We start from the raw sequence: 21,922 nt of genomic DNA, 5'->3' as shown, positions 1-21,922 counted from the left end.
AAAACAAGCAACAAAAATAATGGGCACCTTCCTTTTCCAACATCTATAACTATTTGATACCAATGTGCTCTCTTGTTTATTACCTTGTGATATTCCACCTCCTTGTGCAACTGAAGCAAAACTGAAGCCTGAGGACCTGCAAAAGAAAAAGATACAATTTTGACCAATGACATTGCTCCGATGGCCATAGTTTTTTGAATGATCAAATTAATATGATGCAATTCTATTAAGATAAAAAAAAAAAACTACTGAATATTAATTCAGACAATAGCTATTATAGGAGTAATATTTGAATATGCTTCTTAAGTTTTCATTACAACTCACCCTGACGCAAAGGGGAAACTTTTGCTAGAGCTTTGATCCACTGTTGAAGCAGGAGCCACAGAAACATCAGCTTTGGACGGTGGACCTGAAATAGAGAAAGTAGATCAAGTCAAATAAAATCTTTCAATGACAAAATGCAATGACAGTTACTTCCTTGTTTTAAGTCAATCCAAAAGAAAAGCAAAAAGTCTCAGAGAAATCTCAGATTTTAAAGCATACATGTCAAAAACAGTACTTACCAAACACAAAGTTCAATTGTTGGGTGGCTGCACTTTCAGTGGAAATTGTCGGGGTACCTTGGATAGGATTCTGATGACAGTTGTGAAAAAGCAGGGATTATTGTCTAATTATGATAGATCATAAAAATAAATCCTCAAATAAATCAATCAATCAAGACAGATGTACAATGACCTGTAATATTAAGTGGCTTCACCTTTTTGTACCACCTGCTGAAGTCAGAGCGACGAGACATGACAACTTCTCTCTGGTTTCCAAAATGTTTACTCAAAAAAACTTCTAATTCTAATGTCTGAGGCACAGTCAAAGGGCTGTGTTGCTTACTATGCTCCTGACTCCAAAAACGAAACTTAAGGCCACATTATACTTCTCCGACTGCGTAATGCGTTATCCGACTGCGTCACCACAGAGAGGCCTCGAGCATTTATACTTCTGCGTCGTGGACGGACACACGCTGCAATTTCCCGCCCAATCAGTAGGGGTCGCTGCGCAAGGTTGTTGTGCTTCTGGCTACAGTGAGCAATGGTGTCCGAGAGAGAAAGAGAAAGAAAGACTGTCATTGTTGAAACAGTTGCCTTTTTTCTCTTTTCTGTGTCACGGAACGCAGTTTTAAGATAATTTGAGGCGAGAAATTGGCCATTTAGAGTCTAAACATGTGCTGTGTGTGTTAAGATATGACGTATTTATAGTTTGGCAGCGGCGTTATCGGCGGGGATCAGCCCCGCGTCTGTGGACGCTCGGTGCGCACTGTGAGCCGGCACAGAGCAGCTTCGCTTGGCCTGTCCTGAGGACCAATCGCAGCTCTTGCCGTCTACGTTGTCCCTTGACGGAGTAACGGACACTTAAAAAATATTTTGTGCAGTCGGAGACAACGCAGAAGCTCTTCGACAGGCTCTATGTCGACGCAGAGTCTCTGCGTAACCTACGCAGAGCACTTTACGCAGAAGTATAAATTGGGCTTTAAACTGTTGCATCAGTGACATCATACCAAAAAACTTAAAGAGACAGAACATTTTTATCATGTTAACATTATAACTGTTTTTTAACAAAAAAAATTACCATTAAAATAATAATTTATTGGCTGGAGATCAGCATGTTTAGTTTGCCCTTATTAGACTAAACATGAACCTTTACAAGCACAGAGATTTGTGTGAGGAATTCCCCTATCATCACACTGCAATTTCTAACATCAGCATGGGAGGGCAGTGAACCACTTCACACCCATGGAGTTAATGGGCTGTCTACACATGAAAAACTGTCAGTAATCTGTGAATTTTTGCAAGGTGAAAGTTGAGTGGAGAGGGCTACAACACTGCACGATTTTGAGCATTTACATTAATTATGTATTATGTATAAAACCATACCCTGAAAACATATTTGTGTTTTTGCTAAGTGACAGTAAGACATTGGCATTTTCAAATCTTTAAAACATTTAATCTGTTTCAATTAAGACAACAGCAAATTAGGCCACTTACATTTATTGAATTCATGTGATATAATAATATCGGTAACACTTTAGATTAGGGAACACATATTCACCATTAAACAGGTGTTTACCAACATATAAGTAGCATACTAGCCACTAACACAGCAACGGTGAAACATGCAAAAAGAGGAATGACAGATGTGAGTGATAAGTAATACTTACTCGTTTAGCCTGAGAGGAAGAAACTGTAGCAAAGACCTGAGCTGCTGGATCTGGAACTGATGAGCTAGGGAAGAAAGCAGATGAAGAAAAAAAAACAGTGTTCAATTGAAAATAAAATACATTTCAAAATACTCGATCAGGAAAATCAGGAAAAAAGCTGGTCAGAGATACAAAGTTTGGGTTTTTGATCAACTTATACATACATACGGGTTCTGTATATTGACTAGGAATTATGTGAAGTGTCTATCACACAATAACACAAAATGTGAATTTGGAATACATGTAATACTCTTGTTATGTGCATACTAAGAATAGGCAGAGTCATTGATCTAATAAATCTATACGGAACAGACACTAAAAACAAACACTGGAGTCTTCATGACTTAAAGTGAAAGACTGTCTACTACTCTCTGTATCTAAAATAGACCCAAGTGGATACAAACATGATTTAAGACTATAAATATAGCATGCCTAATATTAAACAGTAAATGTACAGGACAGACAGTAAAAAAAATAATTAAAAAGATCACAATAGCAAACTAAATAAAATGGACAATTCTTAATAGCATTGCCTGCACAAGACTTAATTGTACCCAAAAAGAATAATTCTTATTTGAAATGGATAAGAAAATAAATAAAACAACACTTTGCCTGAGGATTTATCAAAATCCAACCCGTTTTTTTTTAATGAGTGATGTATGAAACCAAATCCATAGCACAAAACGTTATCAACATTTATGGCATAAAACCTTTTGTGAAAAAAAAAACACAGTTTAATGTCTGAGTTTTACCCGATGATTTTAGAAATGGACACAGCAGGCACTTTCTCCTTGAGTTCTTGAACGTTGACCACCTGAGGAACAGTCTTCAACGTGGACTCTGTCAGCGAAGCACCAACAACACCTGGAACACACAAAAATAGACGTTATAAATTAAATGTGAGAAAATATAATAAAATATGAGAGTCTGAGTGTTTCTTTTGCCAGGTTTTAATTGCATAGAACTATTATGAATAGATTATATATATATATATATACAGATATATATACACAGATAGATACATACATACATATACAGACACACGTATAAAAAATAAATAAACCTGTCAGGTTCACATATTTTGTTTTGTCTGTGTCTCCCCCTAGTGAATTAATGTGGGCATAGCAACGTGATATTAAATGGCCTTAGAATTGCCTCCATATAGTTTTTTAAACATTTAAAGATGGAAAAATCATTTCTGTGTTTTTCTCACCTATTTTCTGAGCGGCCATCTGCCTGCGTAAAGCAGCAGCAGCTGCAGCCTGCTGGGCAGAGACAGTGACAGGCACGGCCTTCTCAGTTGGCGGGGCTCCGTGTTTCACCGTCTTTGTGGCAAGAGCGGTGCTCTCGGCTCCGCTGAGGTTGATTTTATTGGTTGGAACTGAAACATCGATACAGTGAAAACCTTTATGAAACAAACCATGCAAACGTGTGACATTTTAAACAGTCATGACAGGGGGATTGATATGCTTACCAGGGCTGGCAATGGGGCTGAGCCCAAAGCCCATGGCCTGCAGTGAGTGAATTTTGTTTAAAGGAGTGGACTGGATTGCACCAAAGCCTGGTTGAATAGACGGGGTCCTCACGACAGTTGGGTGGCGAGAGGTTGACAATACTGGGGCTAAGACAGTCATGGGGATGGGGAGAGGTTCTGGCTGCAGTTCTTCCTCCTCCTCTTCCTCCTCTAGTTCCAAATGAGCTGGATGGGGGTCCAGGGACTGGGACAGGGAGGACGTAGAGCTCACATCATCCAAGTCCTCATAGTATTTAGGTGAAAGGAAGGCTGATCGAGACAGGTTGGCTAAAAGAGAATAGGTAAACAAGATTTAAATGAAGAAAAAAGTTTATAAAACAAACTTTGATGACAGATGTCCCTTTAACTTAAATATAAATGAACTTACATACAACTTCCAACTCCCCAACTTTTGGACATTAGTATAATCATTGTTAAATCGGTTTGAGTAAGAGATGTGTACCTGGTGCAGTTGAGCGGACAGGAGGCATCTGCCCCTTTGAGAGGAAGTTGCGCAGCTGGGACTGTTTCACTGGTGAAATCTTGACTGAAAGAAAAAAACATACATGTTAATATTTGTTTAGCTTCATAATTGTTGTCATGTTAAGAAAAAATAACACAGTAAGACAATTACCTGTAGATTTGGATTTGGCCTTCAGGGGGGTCGTATCCAGTCTGGCTTTCAGAAGTGCATCCCTTAAACTCTCAAGCTCGCTTTCCAAACTACCGCCATTAAACACAAAACAACAAAATGTTTTGATTCCAAACAATAACACTCCTTTTCTCAGAGCTATTCAAAATGTCCTGATGCATATACTTAGAATGAATGCACACATCCTGTATATGCTGTTGCACAGAAAAAAATGAGTGTAACCTTTTAAGTTATTCATGAACAATAGTGATTATATTGATGGCAATTGTGCTGCCTGCCAGTTATGAAAACCTGCTTATTTCAACTTTCCAGTTTAAATTATTCAAAAACTGCTCATGGTTCAAATTGTAGCTAATTTACGTCACAGTTAACTTGATGTATGAAGAAACTGGTTCTGTAGGTTAGGCAAAATGTAAAGTTTAATGCTCATTTATCGATGAGTTGTTCTTTTTTCCAATACTCGTGCACTCCGAGTCCTTGTTCTTTGCTTGTACCTACCCAGCAGTTGCTGCTGCTGCAGCAGGATCATTTTTTGTAGCTGGAGTAGTGGTATTGTTGTAGAGCAGCATTGAAGTGAGCTCCTTAACCAGCTGGTCCAGTCTGTTCTTTTGCTGGTTGATGATGTACAAGTTATTGGCCAGTGTATTGAAGAGGCTCTCGCGACCTGGAACAACCATGTGTCTGTAAAGAGGAGAGTTATTTCATTAACAACAACAAAATTACAATAAACCCAAAAGCTTTTCAATACTAAATAATAAATAAATTAATAATAGGTCTTTTGAACTCACTTTGGCTTTTTCCTCTTCTCCAAATGTTTTTCCCATTCCACATTCAATACATCATTAACATCTTCCACAGCAAACGTCACGTACTGGTACAATTTGCGGATCTCCTGATTTAACAAAAAAAAATGAACCAGACAAAATGAATGTCATATAAGTAAACATTCAACATTAGCACAGACATTTGAGACATTGGTCTTCCTGTGCGTCACCTTGAGCTGCTCTTCACTGCGTGGGTCGAGAGGTTTTTTGTACAACAGCTGTCTGTAATTTTTGTCTTTGCTAAGCTCACTCTGGGCAACGGCTTCTTCTGCCCCAGCAAAGCCTTCCAGTAAGGTGGTCTTCAGAGTACCAACATCCCCATGGAGAGACTGAGAGCCAGACAAAAAAAAATGTCAAAGTTTAATTTAATAGGGGATGAAAACTATTAAATCAACTCAGTAAAATAAATAAACATGTACTGGATGGCAGTGCATGCTTTGGACAAATCTTGCTTTGCAATTGTACTGAGAGACAAACAAATCTAGATACAAACAATTGATTAAAACAGATTTTGTTTACAGTATTTTTCATCAGTTTGTGCTCATTTTTCCAAACAAAACTGGTGTGAGCACCATTTCTGAGAAAATAAATATAAAAAAAACTAAACAAACTTTGAAGCTGTGACTCATATATTTGCTAAACATTTTTGCTTCACTGAGTCTAAAGTTATGAGCATAATATGTTAGATAATCAACTGTGAAAATTAATGAAGTAGCAGATGTTTGCTTTGCATGCACAAACAATGCACAAGACCAATTGCGTAATATGTTCACAGAGTGATAATTTCACAATTTGACTTACAAATATGTTTAGTTTATACAAAACGACTGCTAAATCATATAGGGAGAAACTCTGCATCAACAATGTCTGAACATGTTTTGGTCTAACCTCTGTAGTTTCTTTAATCTCCAGGGTGAAAATATGGAGGTCCTCCGACTCCTTCCTCAACTCCTTCATCTCGTCATTGCTGCCGACCTTGAAGTCCGCTCTCGCACTTCTTGCCTTAAGGTCATCCAACTCTTTTTGGAAGTGTGCGATCTAGTAACAGGTCAAAAACATTGTCACATAACAATATGTGAGAAAAACTGGCAAGAACTACTTATTGGTCATTTATTTAAAGCACATTCCATTCTATGAAATACCTTAGACAATAAAGATGTTAGGCAGCTAACGTCAGTTAGCTCGTACAGTTACATAATGGACTTTTGCCCTATGTCAGCTGGGATTGGCTCCAGCCTCTCAGCTAACCCCCATGTGGAGGATAAAGCAGTAGAGAATGGATGGATGGGATGAAAAGGTCCACTTAATAACCACAAATGTGTCACCTTTAATTTTACATACAACTGGTGCAGAAAGAACTTAAAAGTATTTAATGGTTTGGGCAATGAGGCTCACACTTTTTCACCAACTGAAATTAGTACTCATTACCCCCAGAGTTAATTCTTACCTCTTCCAGTATACCAGCCATAATATGATCAGATTCTTTCTTTTGCTGTGACTGCTTCTCCACCACCTTTGCACTAACAGTTGCCTGCAAAGTAGAAGTGATAGAGTACATCAAAACCTACTGTTTTCAGTTGGCCCACATGTACACCCACTTATTTCTTACAAAATGTTCTATATAATTGTTGTTTTTTTTTAGTGCTGCAATTCACCAACTATTGTACTGATGAGATTAATCAGTTTGAGTATTTTATCTTGGCTTATGGATGAAACAAAACCTCTTTTGACTTCCATCATTTGCAATTTTGAGAAAAACGGATCATCACTTCTCATAAGTTTTGACATATTACAGACCAAAAACTGAAGTGATTAATTATCAACAGATGAATTACTCATGAAAATAATTGCTGGAGCTATAGATACATTCCCTGCTAATCATGTTAGCTATTATGTAAACAACTCTTGTCTGAGACTTACACATCGTAATACAGTGTAGCAGAAAGTACTGCTTTCATTTGTCGACTGAATATCATTCTTCCTGTGGCATTTTAAGGTTTGTAATTGAATCATCATATGACAGGATAAAAATAAGTGTGGCTAATTTCATCCTAATGCAAATTCAGGAGTTGCTTTCTTCAAAATCTGTAAGGTTAACCATTCAGCCTTTACTGGGACTACTTTGTTAAGCATAATAAAACAATTATAAAATCTGTTTAAGATAAGAACATGAATAAGACGTATTTATATTTAGGAGACATAACCTGTGGAGCTTGGACACGAGCCTGGGCGGCAGGAGTAGGTTTCTGGACGACTGTGACTGGTGTGCTTGATTGAACTGGACACACTGGAGCTGAGGCACAACCAACAATATAGGAATAAGATTCAGAATTATAAAAATTGAACAGCTACATTGTGCTTCGAAAAAAATGAATATGAATAACATGAATATGTGCATAGTCCAAGTGTAGGAGAACGTCCTTACTGAGTACAGCTGGTTGCTTGGTGGATGAGAGTGCAGGACCTGGCAAACTACTGGAACTGGAGACGACTGGTTTTGGTAGAGGAGGATTGAAGGCAAAAGACTGTGGGGCTTGTGCTGATGTATCCACTGCTGTAAACCTTAGAAAAGAGCACACACGATTTGTATACCTTTGCACATGTATACAATCCTGAATGATTAATTAAAACTATATAGGTCATTAAATAATAGGTCATTACCTCTCATTTAGATTGAGTTTTACTGTTTGTGGGGAGGCAGTGGCAATATTTTGCGGTGTTGGGGCTGCCAATGCTGTTGGTTTGATGGAAGGGGTGCTGATGGAAAATGCAGAGGGTGCTGAGGGAGTGTCTGACGGAGGTTTGGAGGTAAAGGAAAAGCCTGTGGATCCTGAGCCAAAGGGTGTGGTTCCCCCCAGGGAGAAAGCTGGAAGCACTGAAGTGGAGGAGGTAGTTGGGACTGAGAAAGTGAAACTTGATGAAGACGATGACACAGGAGCTGTTGTAGAAGCAAAGCTGAATGGAGCAGCAAGAGAAACGGCTGCAGGGGCTGCAGGAGTGGAAGCAGCTGCTGGCATAAGACCAAGGCTTGGGAATGCGGAAGGCAGAGAAGGGATGGAGGCAGTCATTTTTGGTGGTTGAGTTGATAATGAACCTGTGAACAGAAAATAAATGTCATTTGATCTCATCACATGTTGGGCCAGTTTTGTCTAATTTTAGAAGCAACTGAAGTAGGACGGATAACCGCAGCCACATTTCCCTCAGACTTCAAAGAAGTTAGCACAAATGTTGTTAGGACCCTTTGTGTCTTTCTTACATCATTGAAGAACATGAAATATGCATGTTTAAATACAATTAATGAAAATCAAATGAGAAACTATTTAACATAATTTTTGATTAAAAACTAATCTAAAACTAACCCTAGTCTAAAAAAAAAAAAAAAAACATAAAAAACAATCACACTTTCAAATTCATATTACCAAAAATAGTGCCCAAATCCTCTCTATGCTACAGCCAAATCCAACTCTAACTCAAACAAGTTTTTGGCCTCAGCTGATAATGTAATGTGTTATTTGTAGTTAAAAGGCTAAACTTATAGGTAGAAGAAAAATAATCTTCCTTTAAAACATATATCTAGGATATAGGATATAGCTAGATGTGTTATCTGAATAGTCTCTGGCTGTTAACTTCACAGGCAATTATGGTGGATTTTAGAAACAACTGTATGGCATGTCCAAACTCACCAAGAGCCTATGATGGCACAAAACCAGGAAATGGAAAACCTGGCAAACACTATCCTAGATCATTATTAGTTGAGGAAGCATATTGTGAGGTGTTATGGTTATAAATAGTGAAAGCCTCTCTCTCTCTAAGATATAAACACAAAATCATGTCTGCTTGACTGCCTTTCTTACCTGGCTTGGGCGGTCTCTCTCCCTGCAGAGGGAGCAGGCCAGGAGCTGAGACCAGTTGCTTAACCCCAGGATTGAGGTTGAGAAGAGCAAATGGACAGAGTAAGCCCTCTGTGGACAGCATTAGCAAGGTGGGCGCTGGGGGTAAGGTCTTCTCATCAGCTTTGAGAGGGTGGGAAGATGGGGGGGGGGAGGGGAGGAAAAAAAAACGAGTTAAAAGACATTTAGAGAGAACTTTGCCAAGAGGATGTATGGCAAAATGATCTACCATAATGTCACAAAACGTATCAATCATAACTCTTAAGAAAACACACTCTGGCGTTAACACCCCACATCTCTCACAGAGCAAAGAATCAGGGGAAATCTCTAACACTCAGTCGTGGGGAAACTAGTTTATTTGATTAAAAACTGAGAGCCATAACTGGGTGTAATTGATGTTGAACGGAAACAGACTTTTTGCAAGACATTTTGATCTCGTCACAGCTTTCACTTCACACCAGAGCACAAGGGAAAAGGTTAAATGCTGGACTGCTCACTATGGATTCTCTGTTTATGATGATTTCATCACTGGATGCCAAACCTCCCTGCACTTTCCAAAAAAACCATGCAGTGTGTTGTGACTTCAAACAAAAAATGGAAAATTCAGTGTCAGCCAACATTTAACAGATGAAACAGGGCATTCATATCCCAAATAAAAGAGTTGAGTTATTTCCGATACATCAGAAATGTATGTGCCTTACAGCAGCATTTCATAACATCACAGGGTTTCATTAATTACCACCGACTCAATGCTCTCTGACTATTATCTAGTAGGGATGCACCGATTGCCATTTTTGGGGCCGATTCCGATTTCCGATTTTTCCAGGTTTAAATTAACAACAAACAAATGCTGAGTGCTGATCAAAAGTTTTGTGCAAGTGATTTAAGATCCTGACTATAGGTCCCAAATATGACAGGCTTCGTTCAGTGATTGAAACAGATATATAAACATTAATGAAACGTTTATATGCAGAGCGCTCACTCGCAAAGCAGACAGCAGCACCGCGGCTGCACGGATGTTGTGTAATCAAATACACCGGTATGGTGGTATATTAAAAATTCATATCATAATGAAAAAAAAAAACGTTATTCGGTGTGAACCGGTATACCGCCCAGCACTACACTCTACTACATTTGCGTGTAGCCGCGTGCACGTGTGTTGCTGATGATGCGCGATGCGGGTGCATTTGACCGGCTTATTAAAATCGGAATATTTCTGTCTGACCAATAATTTAGGTTTTTGTACAAACCGATCAATTCAGAAAATGGTCGACAGATCAATCAATTATGAAAATAATCGTTAGTTGCAGTCCTACTGTTATCCTATATTTATTTATGCATTTACTGCATATACCTCTCATTATAACACTATACAAGTTTCATTTCATACATACTATATACAATTGCATATTTAACATACAGACACCAAAAATAATGTAAAAAATAAGCACAAAAATGCATCTAATGAACAGTTTCAGCTTGGTTATGAAACTGTAGTTTGAAAGATAAAGTGAAATGCAGAGATGGTGGGTGAAAGAGATTGCAAATAGAAGGGAGAGGCACACAGTAAACCTCATCAGCATTCTGTAACAGGAGTGTCTGTGCTTTGTTGTTTGTTGTGGTCCTCTAGCTTGTCTGAGCCATTTTAATGAGAGCATTTTTTTCCCTCTACAGATAACACTTTTGTTAACCTCCCTTCACTTTCCCCCATCCAATGTCTCACTCTGGATAAAGGTTTGATCTACGACAATCATGTCAAAATGTTTCTCAATTTGCGGGGGGGGGGGGGTTTCTCGACGGAAAAGGAGTTTTTGGAATGTGCGCGGAGAGATGTGACTAGACAGCAACGGCAGATCTACGTGAATGTCTAACAGACTGGGCCATTTAAGATTAAGCAGTGTACTGAGACGGGGAGCTTATCACTATTCTTTACACATGCTGCAACAGAACACTGCAGTGGATGCTGTATGCACTGAGAAACCTGGAACTGAAGTTAAGTTCAATCCCTCAACTCCCCTTTCCAATCGTGGAGATCTTAAACGCTTCTAAGAATCGGGGGAAAAAAACAACTTTAAACCACAGCAACTATTTCTTTTATAGAAATTAGAAACTGACTAAACCTGTAAAACTGATCAATAGTGTTCAGCTGAGTACAAACCAACATGTACTAGCATTTTACTGAACACCAACCACACTATCAAATAAAACTTTGTGAAAAACGGTGAATACAGTCTCACTTCGGACATTGCTTATGATTAGGCAGACTATTTAAACACATACACGACTATTCAAAAGTTTGGGGTCACCTATAGAATTTTTTTGTGTGTTTTCCATTAAAAGTCACACTTATTCATCAAAAAAGTTGCAAAATGAATAGAAAATATAGTCAAGACATTGACAATATTAGAAATGATTTTTATTCAAACTTTGCTGTCCTCAAAGAACCAGGAAAACTGTTTTCAGCTAGAATAGTCGTTTACCACATCAACAATGTATATTCATGAATGTATATTAATTTAATGTTATATTCATTTAAAAAAAAAAGGGTTTTCCATTGAAAAATAAGGACATTTCTAAGTGACCATAAACTTTTGAACAGTAGTGTAGATGGCAAATGCAAGAAGGAGAGATCTATTTCAATATCTTCCTAATCTTGAGCTGGAAATGGCTGTGATTCCAGTTTGAGCTCTGCTGCAAACAGGAGTTTTCTCAAGAAATACAACCTTCCAACAAGTAAAAGAGTACATCAAACAGGTGAAAAGGGAAAATACAATTATATGTCCTTACTGATGTGGATCTCCTGCTGGCTGGTGAAGTCTAAGGCAAAGCCAAGGGGAAGTGTGTCGTCATTTGTCTCTGTCACTGGAAGCTCAGCTCTACTTGCATCTTCCAGGATCCAAAGTTCCCAAATCTAAAAAAGGGACAATAATAATGTGGTGATATGTTTTCAGATATTTGGTGTGCTGTTGTTGTTGTTTTTTAAGTAAATCTGTGAAATTGTACTGTTTTTGTAGAAGCATACTGAAGTAGCTGATAACATGACATGGTAAAATATTGTTTGGGAGAAAAATTGCAGCTGCAAGATAAATGTACTTCTACTAAAAAGTGTGATCAATTACTTTGATTTACTAGATGTTTTTGTTAGCCATATATAAAAAGCAGCAAATTATTCTGTTTTCATGAATTTGGGATTCGCAGGAGCAGTCACAAGCGGAATTTCTTTAAAATCTTTATTTTTTATTTTTTTTTATAATAATGTACCTTATCGTCTTGTCGGGCTATGACGCTGACCTCAATGGAAGCCGCTGATGCTGCAAACACAAGGTCCCTGAAAGAAATTGACAACAAAACATATTTAAAGTCAATAGTGATCAGGCCCTCTAATGTAAATGCCTGTAGGCAAAATGTGAAACCTTCCTACCAGTCCTCGATGTGGCTAAGGAAGTAGTGGTGTAGTCGCTCAGTGCAGCTGCCGTACACCGTGTCACTGAAATTCAGATACTTTGTCTCCACCTTCTCATCCTTTTTCTGTGAAAATTAAACAAAATGAAACAAAATGAAACTGAATTAACTTTTTTTAATAATTAATTTAATTGACATGATGGAGCAGATGTTTTCATTCCTATAAAGTGGAAGCAGTTGTTTTATATTTTTATCATTATTAAAAAGCATGCATGTACAAATACTGAGAATAATAGCCATCTATTCCCATGAGGTCCACTGACATCCAATTACAGTCTCATAATCTGTGACACACTCAATATGAACAAAAGCATTGGTGAGCTTTTCAAGAGAGTGGTTCTCTGCAACTAAAAACACTCAAATAACAAGTGCCATGATAACCATGTGCATGTCAACTGCAGGAAGAGACTCTTTATGATCACAATACAGAAGCCTATGTTGACTTTCAGCAAAAACAAACATATACATGGTTAAAAAAAAAGATCCGCTGTGGCAATAATTAGGGGAGCGATGAAGACTGCAGGAGTGCAACCTGACAAAAAGCCAAACATGATGAGGTGATATATGTAGGCTGCACTTACAGGGAGGGAGATCAACACTAGCTCAGGAGGGGTCTCAAGGGATCCATCTGCAGCGGCATATACCACAGCAAACACATAGGTTTTCAGCCACAGCACATCCAGAGCTGTGAGAGGCAACAGGAAAGTAAAACATGAGTCAAAGATCTGTCTGAAGCACAGAATGACAGTGAAATGCAAGTAAATGAAACCATGTCATATTCTAGTATTCGGTCTTATCCATGTGGAAAAAGAAATTCCCCTATACAATGTTTTTCTTTGAAAACCTTTCAGCAAAAATCATTTAGTGTGCCCCCTGGACACGTTGTCTTTACATGCCATTATAAATGTAGATCAGTGTATGTAGTATTATGTATTTTTACATCTATCTTACCTTTGACAGGTTCATCAGATGAAGAGGCATAGAAGTGTGGACATGGGATAACTTTCTTCTCTTCTAATGTCTTTGGAAAGAGGAAAAAAAATTGTTATTCATCTTGTTAGGTAGTGGAGCTGCAGCTCTCGCTGAGCAAAACATGTTTTACTTCTGATTATAACAAATTTGATTCACTCACTGGTGTGTACTGACTGACAGTGGCATTCATTTTTCCAGCTGCGACTTGTTTTCCTTTTGGACTCCAGCAAACTGTGTGAAACAAAGTCCATTAATTGATTTGAGGCACATTTGAGCCACAGTCTCTCCACAAGAGATATGCCGAGGTAAAACTAACTATTATGTTTAGTCTCACTCACTACAGGTGATGGCACTTGAAGCAGGCAGCTGAGCTTGCACTCTGACATTGTCTGTAACATCCAAGATCATCATACTGCCATCAGACAGACAGACAGCCAAAGTAGTTGCCTGTGCGGGATTCCACTTCAGGTCCTGCACCACAGTGCCAAAGGGTACAGCTGACTGCAGTGATGCAAAAGGGAACTTATGTAGTCTCTCCTAGAAAAAAAGAGAACAAAAACAGGAATCAAACCAAGAATCCTAAAGTAACTAATCCCAGCCAGTACTAGAAAAGGTGGTTGTCCTGGTCAAATACCTGGACTAAAAAGTATACAGCTAAAAAAAAGTGCAATGTAATTTCCAAAAAAGTATTACCAAGTACGACCATGCATGCATAAATGCTGATTCTGTCACATGTAAAAATAAAGTAAGCTTCACAAAAATGTAATTGCAGTATCATTTGTACCACAGATGAGCCTGCAGCTAATTTTTACACCTATTTTCCATCAGACACTTCCTGTCTGTAGAGCCCTATGTGTACAGTGTGAACATTTTTCTGTGAACAGCTCAGTGATTTCCCAATAGTCAGTTAATTTCCACCAGTCATCAACAGTGGGCAGCTATTTACTAGAGGACCGTCGTGATTCAAAAATAGAGAAATACTTTTGGGCACACTAAAAGCAAAACGGGGAAAAAGAGAACATGAAATAATAAGCATGACGTAAACACAAGTGAAGTCACCTTGTTCATAAAGGTTCGGACATCATAGAAAGCGAGGGATAAGCCTGCCCCCTCAGACATGCCACATACTGACAAGGTAAGATCATCACAACTGAGAGCCAAGTGGTGCAAAGCCAGTTCCACAGTCACCTCTGCCAAAGCGGTTATCCCATTGACTGGAACAAAGAAGAAAATTGAAGTAAATTGCAAGTCGAACAGAACAGGAAAGTGTACACATTTAAACCTGTAAAGTCATGCTCATACCTATTTCATTTGGGTTTCCATCGGCTCTATCAGCAGCAAGTATATCTCGAGTTTGGTAAACTTTGAATGTTCTGTTGAGCCCAACAAAAGTTAAACCAAATTTGTTTGAGATGGTAAGCAGACTTGATCTTTCTTTTGGCAAGTCCTCCGGGGCATCAAAAACTCTGGCTTTCTTCATATGTCGAAACTGAAAATCCTAAAACACAAAGACATACAAAGTGTGTTACTTCTTAGCGACCAGCTGGTAAACAAAGCTTCAGTTATAGTTCAATATCTGCAACCTAGGAAAGGCAAGCCTGGGCAATCATTCAATACAAATATATATTGAAAAATAATTGTTTTCAATATCATATAACAAAGGTTTAAGTGCAACCCCCACTTTGACTCATAACCCCTAATAGCTATGAATGTCTTGACACACATTTGATAAATATTTATTTGCTTAAAATGTGTTAAACGTCTATTTAGAAGTTAAAAAACAAAAACACTTGAGTGGTTTCAATATTCCTTGAGGAGAAAACCTCGATCTCATCAACCTGACATAATGCGACTATTGTTTATGGTTATATAACCCAATACTTAGGACAACTAAAAATGTTTAACAGTACAGTATGACTTTCACCCTTTCAGACATTATGAGCAAATTCACCAAGGGACTCTGAGGAATTTACAACAAAAACTTTATACAAAAGTAAAAATCTAGTGCGGAGATAATGCATAAAATTACTGTCAAACATTCAGCAGCAACTATGTTCATGTCAGCATGTTGCAAATCCTGGAGATTTTCAATCAATTGAGTCAAAAATAAGATGAAAATGGTGAGGTTTAGAATACACAATTTAGACATTTGCAAAAGCACAATGGGGGAAATATTATATGTAGTATAATATATGGGACTTTTAATAGTTAAATGCATTATGGTTTTTACTTTCTTTTTTTACTGACATGAACTAGGACAAGTGTTGTCAAAGATGACAAGCCCACATAAATATATGAATACTTTCAAGTGTTTTGACACTACAGGTGCTCGAAACATCATGCCAAGAGCTACGCAGGGAATGCGTCGTGTCCCCAAGCCTTTAAGTGCTGCGATACCGAATTATTTAACATATTATTTCACTAACAGGCTATTGGAAAATCCCATTAGAATAAGTTTGTGCTCAAAATTCAAACAGCACATAACTAACACTACAAGCTAACAAACTAGCATTCGAACATAAAGTGAAAGTAAACATGTTTTTGTCTTTTGATAGTTTTAATTATTGCCCACTTCTCTTTAACGTCTGCCAAAACACAGCCTGGTTTATAAACGCAGCTTTGTGAATATTTGTCGATTGGTTTACAAAGTGAAAAAATAAAACCAGCTAGCTTAAGAGCTAACGCTAAGCTAACCCGGACCATAGCACATGAACTGGCAGGGTGTTAGCAAACATTAGCTCACGCATGCTAACCTGTCAACATAATGTGTGGATAACGGAGCCTACCTTCATTTCCCTCTCAGGAGGGGAGTCTGTGTCGTCGCTCATTGTGGAGCACAGCAGCTGCTACTTTTCCAGGCGACCTATTGTTTTAATTTATGCCTTTATTTGCGGTGAGCCACTTTCATCGGTGGACACAGAAGTGTACACGCCGGGCGCGAGTTTGGAGAAGTAAATAACGTCCTCTCTACGTAGGAGGATAAGTAGATAACAGAGCAATCGTCCACAGAGCGTCATACATCAAAGACTGTCTCCATTCATTGCAATGGGGTAAAATACAAAAAAGCCCATCTTGGCTATGTACAACTATGTTGTATGTGAAGTCAAATGTTTTAATGTGACATTTTTAATTCAAGTAGATCATACTACAGGCATTAGAGGCATTACAATCCCAATGATGCACATACTGTTGTATTGTTTTATTGCACTCACTTTGATTTAATATGAATTCAGAAATCGAATTACTCCCTAAGCCAGTGGTTCACAATATGTTTTATATCAAGTACCACCTGAGAACACACATTAGAGAAATAACATATAAAGGAAAGGAGAGGACAGTGTATGGTGAAGTAAGGACTTTTATTAGAAAGCAGATTTTTCTGTATTGCATTTAAAGAAACCAGTTACTCTTAGACTACACAACTGAAACTGGTGGTGGCAAATACCAAGATGGGAATGAAACTTTTGCAACATCAAAAGTGGCAACTTGCATTTTTGTTTTTATATATTATTATTGATGCTTGATTCAGAAGGAGCATAAACAGTTTTATTTATTTTTTTGTCATTTTCAACATAAAGCAGCATCGACACTGTAATTGTCCGACCCCAGTGTGCCTGGTGCAGGCCTTGTTGTTGATAGCGAAGAACCTTGCCGTGATCAAAGTTTAGAGTTGCATGATAAGTTCCTCTTTAGTCGTGTACTTGAACTCTTATCCATCAAGAGTTCACCAATGAGCCCAGACTTAGGACCAAGTTCAGCCCATGCTTACCAGAGCATTGCAGATATGGCCCATGTCAACATGGAACAGCTCTGTTCTCAAAAGCACCAAGGTATCAGTCACATATATGTCAGTCCTTGTTGCAGAGACAAATGCTTATGAGTATAGAAGGCTGGCGTTAACATCATAATAAGCCTCCACTCTGGAGAGTAAGCTAGCAGAGACCAAAGCAAGCTGGAGAAAGACGAAGCAAATAGCAGGAGCACAGCAAGTCATGTCAGATCTCCCTTAGTGCACTTTGAGTCTCATCCCTATTCTGATTGTCAGCGCTCTGAACACATGGCTTTATAAGTTGCATTTCCCCCCCCCCATATTTACCTAACCCTTGGTCACTCTACGTTTTTTTTTTTCTCTTTTCTTTCATTTAGTTTAGTTTCATTTAGTAGTTCTAAAGTGCTGGCTTTATCAAGGACACAAACATATACATACTGTATAAACTTTTAGTGCACGTTCTCGAGTCTGCTGAAGGTTCAAATGCACACTCAACTGGGTAGTTAGTCTGCGTATATATCCCACTCTTTGACACTACATTTCTGTTATCATCACAAGAGGTGAACATTCAATAAAAGGCCAGGGTGTGTGGTAAAAATACAACCCTACTCATTTGCAAGAGTCCACAGTCTTAGTTTGCTAACAGTGACAACAGGTTTTCAGCATAAAATACATGGTGCATAAAGATCAGAGGTTTCATCGGGTTAGAGCGAGTTTCTGGATGGCATGCAGTTTATGATACAAGTGTCTCTTTGCATATAAATGTATTGTTTTCAAAAATCAACCATCAAGAGTGACAAAAAAAACAACTATACCCATTGATTTTAACAGTATCCAATGCGACCCATTTCCAATCCTTTTACACTGTGTGGTCATGCAGGTGTTGTGATGGTGTGGGGAAAAACCCATCTCCGTTTGCTTTGAAAGAAACTCTGCTTTCAATCAAAAAAAAAAAACCATACATTATACACTGTACATTTTACAGGACTTTATCACCCATCCTCCCAAAGGGTCAGCCATGACATTCTCTGAGAATCTCTCAGTTTTTTTTAGTGCAACTTTATTCCCGTTCTAATTTACCCTGCACAAGAAAAAGCAGCCCAAGCAGGAGAGAAGCAAGAAGAAGAGTCTAAAAAAGGTAGGTATTTTTTTTGTTGGCTGGGACAGAGTCAGACATATTTTTGCAGTTAAGCTGAAAAACAGTGGACAAAGTGGACGCAACCAGCTGTAATATCAATACACGAGGAGAAATGAACAAATATGTACGCATGTGTCATTGTTTCATTTAAAAAACGACATGTGTGCGCAAAAGCTTTAACAAGTCCGACTCGTTATCATAAGATTTGGCTGTTTTGGGTGCAAGTCTCGGAGACCTACTTTGCTGTTGATTAACGGTTAATCTGGCTGGTGAACTTGCACACTTGCTCCCGTAAAGTGATCCTATCAAAAGATTATTATTATTATTATTGCATGCATAATATTGCAGTTCTGGAAAGACAGTTTTAGCAAAAAAAAAATAGAAAGAAAGAAAACTACTAATCCTGTCTTGTCACCTATTACTCTCTCGCCCTAAAGTTTCACATCGTAACACACACACACACGCACGGTCACAATCTAAGGCACTGCTCCTCACCACTTTATTTCTACTCTCACCCCACTTCATTTATTACTTTGCTTTGATTAGAGGTCCTTTCAAACTCCTGAAAGAAAGAAAAAATAAATGTTTTTTTTTCTAAAATAGAAAAGAAAAGAGATCTTCATAAAGCTTAAAGCATAGATTAATTAATGTGTATGAAAATAAGATTAAAAATACACATTTAACAGTGAAAGTTTACTTTTGGGGCCATGGCAGTAATCTAAGAATTGGAGAACTATGTAAAACAGTTTGGAAAGATTGTTACCTTCAGGGACAAAATCACAAGCGCATTAAGGCAGTGGCTCCAACAAACAACTGAATGCATTTATTATTATTATTATTATTATTATATATCTTTTTACAAGAGCAACTTTGTGACTTTAATAAATTAAAAAATGACGTACAAATTCATGAAGGTAAATACAGAAAACTTTCAGTTCAACATTAGTGACATAGTGTGCGCTAATAAAAGCCTGTAGTTGAACTGGTTCAGTCGTCTATATTATTAGGGAAATGCTCCTTGGCGTCTCCTCCGAGTCACTTCGGAAGACCTTGTGTTTTTTGTTAGTTTTTTTGTCTGTTTTTTCTCTTCTTTTTAAAAAAAATCACAAACCCATCTTCACGCCAGTCAGAATTATTTTATACTATGGCCCATTTCAAAAAGTACAATTAAGGAAAGAAGTTAGGGATATATAAAAAAGAAGATTCAGTATTTCACCATTTTCAGTCAAGGCTTGGAGCCCTCACTGAAGCAGCAGTGCTACAGTTTACATTCATCCATCATCACCAGCCACTCGGTCACAGCTCTGTTTCATCGATGGCAGATCACATTTCTTCCAAAAAGAACAAAAAAGAAGAAAGGAACACACAAAAAAAACAGGAAACCTGTAAACGTCATCATTATTATTACCTAGTGCAATTTTAACCCTGTGTTTCTTGTGCAGGGTCATCATAAAGCCCCCACCCCCCCAAAGATATGTAGAGCACAGACAGAGAATAACCTGGCCCAACCTTTGAAGTGAGATCTCGATCAAATACTGTATATTAAGGGAATATATACTGTATTTTCTGCTCAGTTGTTCACATCGAGCTGAGTAATTCTGTTTTTCCAACCACTGCATAATTTCTTGTACATTCTAAAACATTGGCGGTGATTTAAAATAAATTTAGAGGGTGGTGGTGGTGTTGTCTAGAGTTGATAAATGATCTTTTTCTGTCGAGCAGAAAATCCAATACACCGAAGAAAAGATGCACCACAACAGAATAGCACTTAAAATCACTTTCACAAAACAACAAAGGTGGGGAAAAACAAACAAACTGCTGTTTGGACTGTGTCCTTCGTGTGTGGCAGAAAGCATAAAAATATATAGAGATATATATTTAAAAAAAAAAAAAAAAGGAAAATAGCTGTGAAAAAAATTCAGGCTTAAGTTGCGGTTCGACGTTGCTTCATGGCATTCCCATCTATTTTTTTTGTTGTTTTTTTAGAAACAGTCATTGTCAGAAAAAACATTTCTTTCTTACCCCCCCCCCCCCCCAAAAAAAATCCAAATTAAATAAATAATCAGGGAGAACATTTTAGTACAATCATATTTTGCCAAACTCCTTGTCACCCACCTTTAACCAACTTTTTTTTTGTGCAAATGCAGTTAGCCAGCAAAAATTGCTCGTATACATTTTTATTCAATAATTTACCCCACCCAAACAAACCCCACCCTCCCAAAAGAAAAACAAACAAACAAACAGGATGGAAGCAGGACGTATGTAGTATTGGTGCTAATCGCACCACCACATCAATGTGAAACAGCACTTCTCTCTGGCATCATATCTTCTTCGTCTACATTGTTATAGTGAACTTCTCTGACTATCCCATAATAATAATATAGTCTCCTCTTCCTGCTGGGACAGTACACTCTGTAGTTGCGTGAAAAAAAAGACAAAAACCACCACATCAATGTGAAACAGCACTTCTCTCTGGCATCATATCTTCTTCGTCTACATTGTTATAGTGAACTTCTCTGACTATCCCATAATAATAATATAGTCTCCTCTTCCTGCTGGGACAGTACACTCTGTAGTTGCGTGAAAAAAAAGACAAAAATCCACTCAATACGGTGACAAACACAGTCAATTCTGTCAGTTCTAACACGTGTCAGACTGAGGTCTGTGAAAAATGTCCAAGTGAGTCATGAAAAGAAAGTTCTTTTGCGCATTAATGGCAGATCTTGAGGCAACACTAGCTGTATTCTTATTTATCAGGATGCAGGTGGGTGGCTTTCGTCGTCGTTTTCTGTATCCGTTGTTTTGTTTTTATGCATGCAAGCTTGGATGTTAGTGCTTGTTCTTCTGAGAGACTGGTATCATAAGGTAAGAAATGTGAGGATGTGTGTGTGTGTGTGTGTGTGTGTGTGTGTGTGTGACTGGGAGGGGCCTTCTGGAGCAGACACAGGCATCACATTGACAATCTAATCCAATGTGTCATGGCAAAGTATGCATGAAAAAACAAGTCCATGTGACAGATTATTTGTTAGATTTTGGGGAAGTCTTTAGGCTTCCCAGAAAAAAACCTTTTCACGTCTTAATCATGAACTGGTGTCCTGATTTATCAGGAAATATGAATACAGTAGTTGACCTTTACTTGCTTTATATAAAAGATGTGTTTTGTCTGATTTGTATTCCCCCCCCCCCCCCCCCCCCAAGTTTTGCTAATGCAACTTCAAAGGAAAACTGAATTGTTTTACATGCCATTATATTACATTCTATGAACTGGCAGCGCACGTCTGCTGCTTCTCTGTCGCAGTGAAATCGGGCTTTGCTTATGTTGCTGCGAGAGCTAAAATACTGAGTGCACACTGCATTTACGCAGAAAAAACGGGTGTAGAGTGGAAATCGGTGAATTTCTCCATGTGCTAACGCCATGCCTGTGTCCACTTCCACGATCAGTAAGTACTGTATG

General features: G+C 38.2%; 1 protein-coding gene across 1 annotated transcript in view; it reads right to left on the bottom strand.

The window, feature by feature from the left end:
* The window catches only part of nup214 (nucleoporin 214), a gene marked incomplete at its 5' end in the record, with an annotated part of 63,112 nt that extends 46,723 nt beyond the window's left edge, over positions 1-16,389 (bottom strand). Inside the window, 28 exons of the mRNA XM_083903082.1 lie at positions 84-136; positions 325-409; positions 564-633; positions 2,210-2,273; positions 3,001-3,112; positions 3,462-3,629; positions 3,723-4,049; positions 4,225-4,308; positions 4,396-4,484; positions 4,912-5,094; positions 5,202-5,305; positions 5,408-5,566; positions 6,126-6,275; positions 6,685-6,768; positions 7,442-7,530; positions 7,663-7,799; positions 7,899-8,331; positions 9,092-9,250; positions 11,915-12,038; positions 12,389-12,455; positions 12,549-12,655; positions 13,171-13,274; positions 13,541-13,610; positions 13,722-13,792; positions 13,900-14,098; positions 14,621-14,775; positions 14,864-15,059; positions 16,348-16,389. Of these exons, the coding sequence (XP_083759208.1) occupies positions 84-136; positions 325-409; positions 564-633; positions 2,210-2,273; positions 3,001-3,112; positions 3,462-3,629; positions 3,723-4,049; positions 4,225-4,308; positions 4,396-4,484; positions 4,912-5,094; positions 5,202-5,305; positions 5,408-5,566; positions 6,126-6,275; positions 6,685-6,768; positions 7,442-7,530; positions 7,663-7,799; positions 7,899-8,331; positions 9,092-9,250; positions 11,915-12,038; positions 12,389-12,455; positions 12,549-12,655; positions 13,171-13,274; positions 13,541-13,610; positions 13,722-13,792; positions 13,900-14,098; positions 14,621-14,775; positions 14,864-15,059; positions 16,348-16,389 (3,685 nt within the window). The remainder of the gene's footprint in view (positions 1-83; positions 137-324; positions 410-563; positions 634-2,209; positions 2,274-3,000; positions 3,113-3,461; positions 3,630-3,722; positions 4,050-4,224; positions 4,309-4,395; positions 4,485-4,911; positions 5,095-5,201; positions 5,306-5,407; positions 5,567-6,125; positions 6,276-6,684; positions 6,769-7,441; positions 7,531-7,662; positions 7,800-7,898; positions 8,332-9,091; positions 9,251-11,914; positions 12,039-12,388; positions 12,456-12,548; positions 12,656-13,170; positions 13,275-13,540; positions 13,611-13,721; positions 13,793-13,899; positions 14,099-14,620; positions 14,776-14,863; positions 15,060-16,347) is intronic.
* Positions 16,390-21,922: the final 5,533 nt, after the last annotated feature.

Source organism: Microchirus variegatus (assembly GCF_963457635.1).
Source record: "Microchirus variegatus genome assembly, chromosome: 16".
Taxonomy (NCBI): domain Eukaryota; kingdom Metazoa; phylum Chordata; class Actinopteri; order Pleuronectiformes; family Soleidae; genus Microchirus; species Microchirus variegatus.
This window is presented reverse-complemented; position numbering and strand designations above follow the sequence as displayed.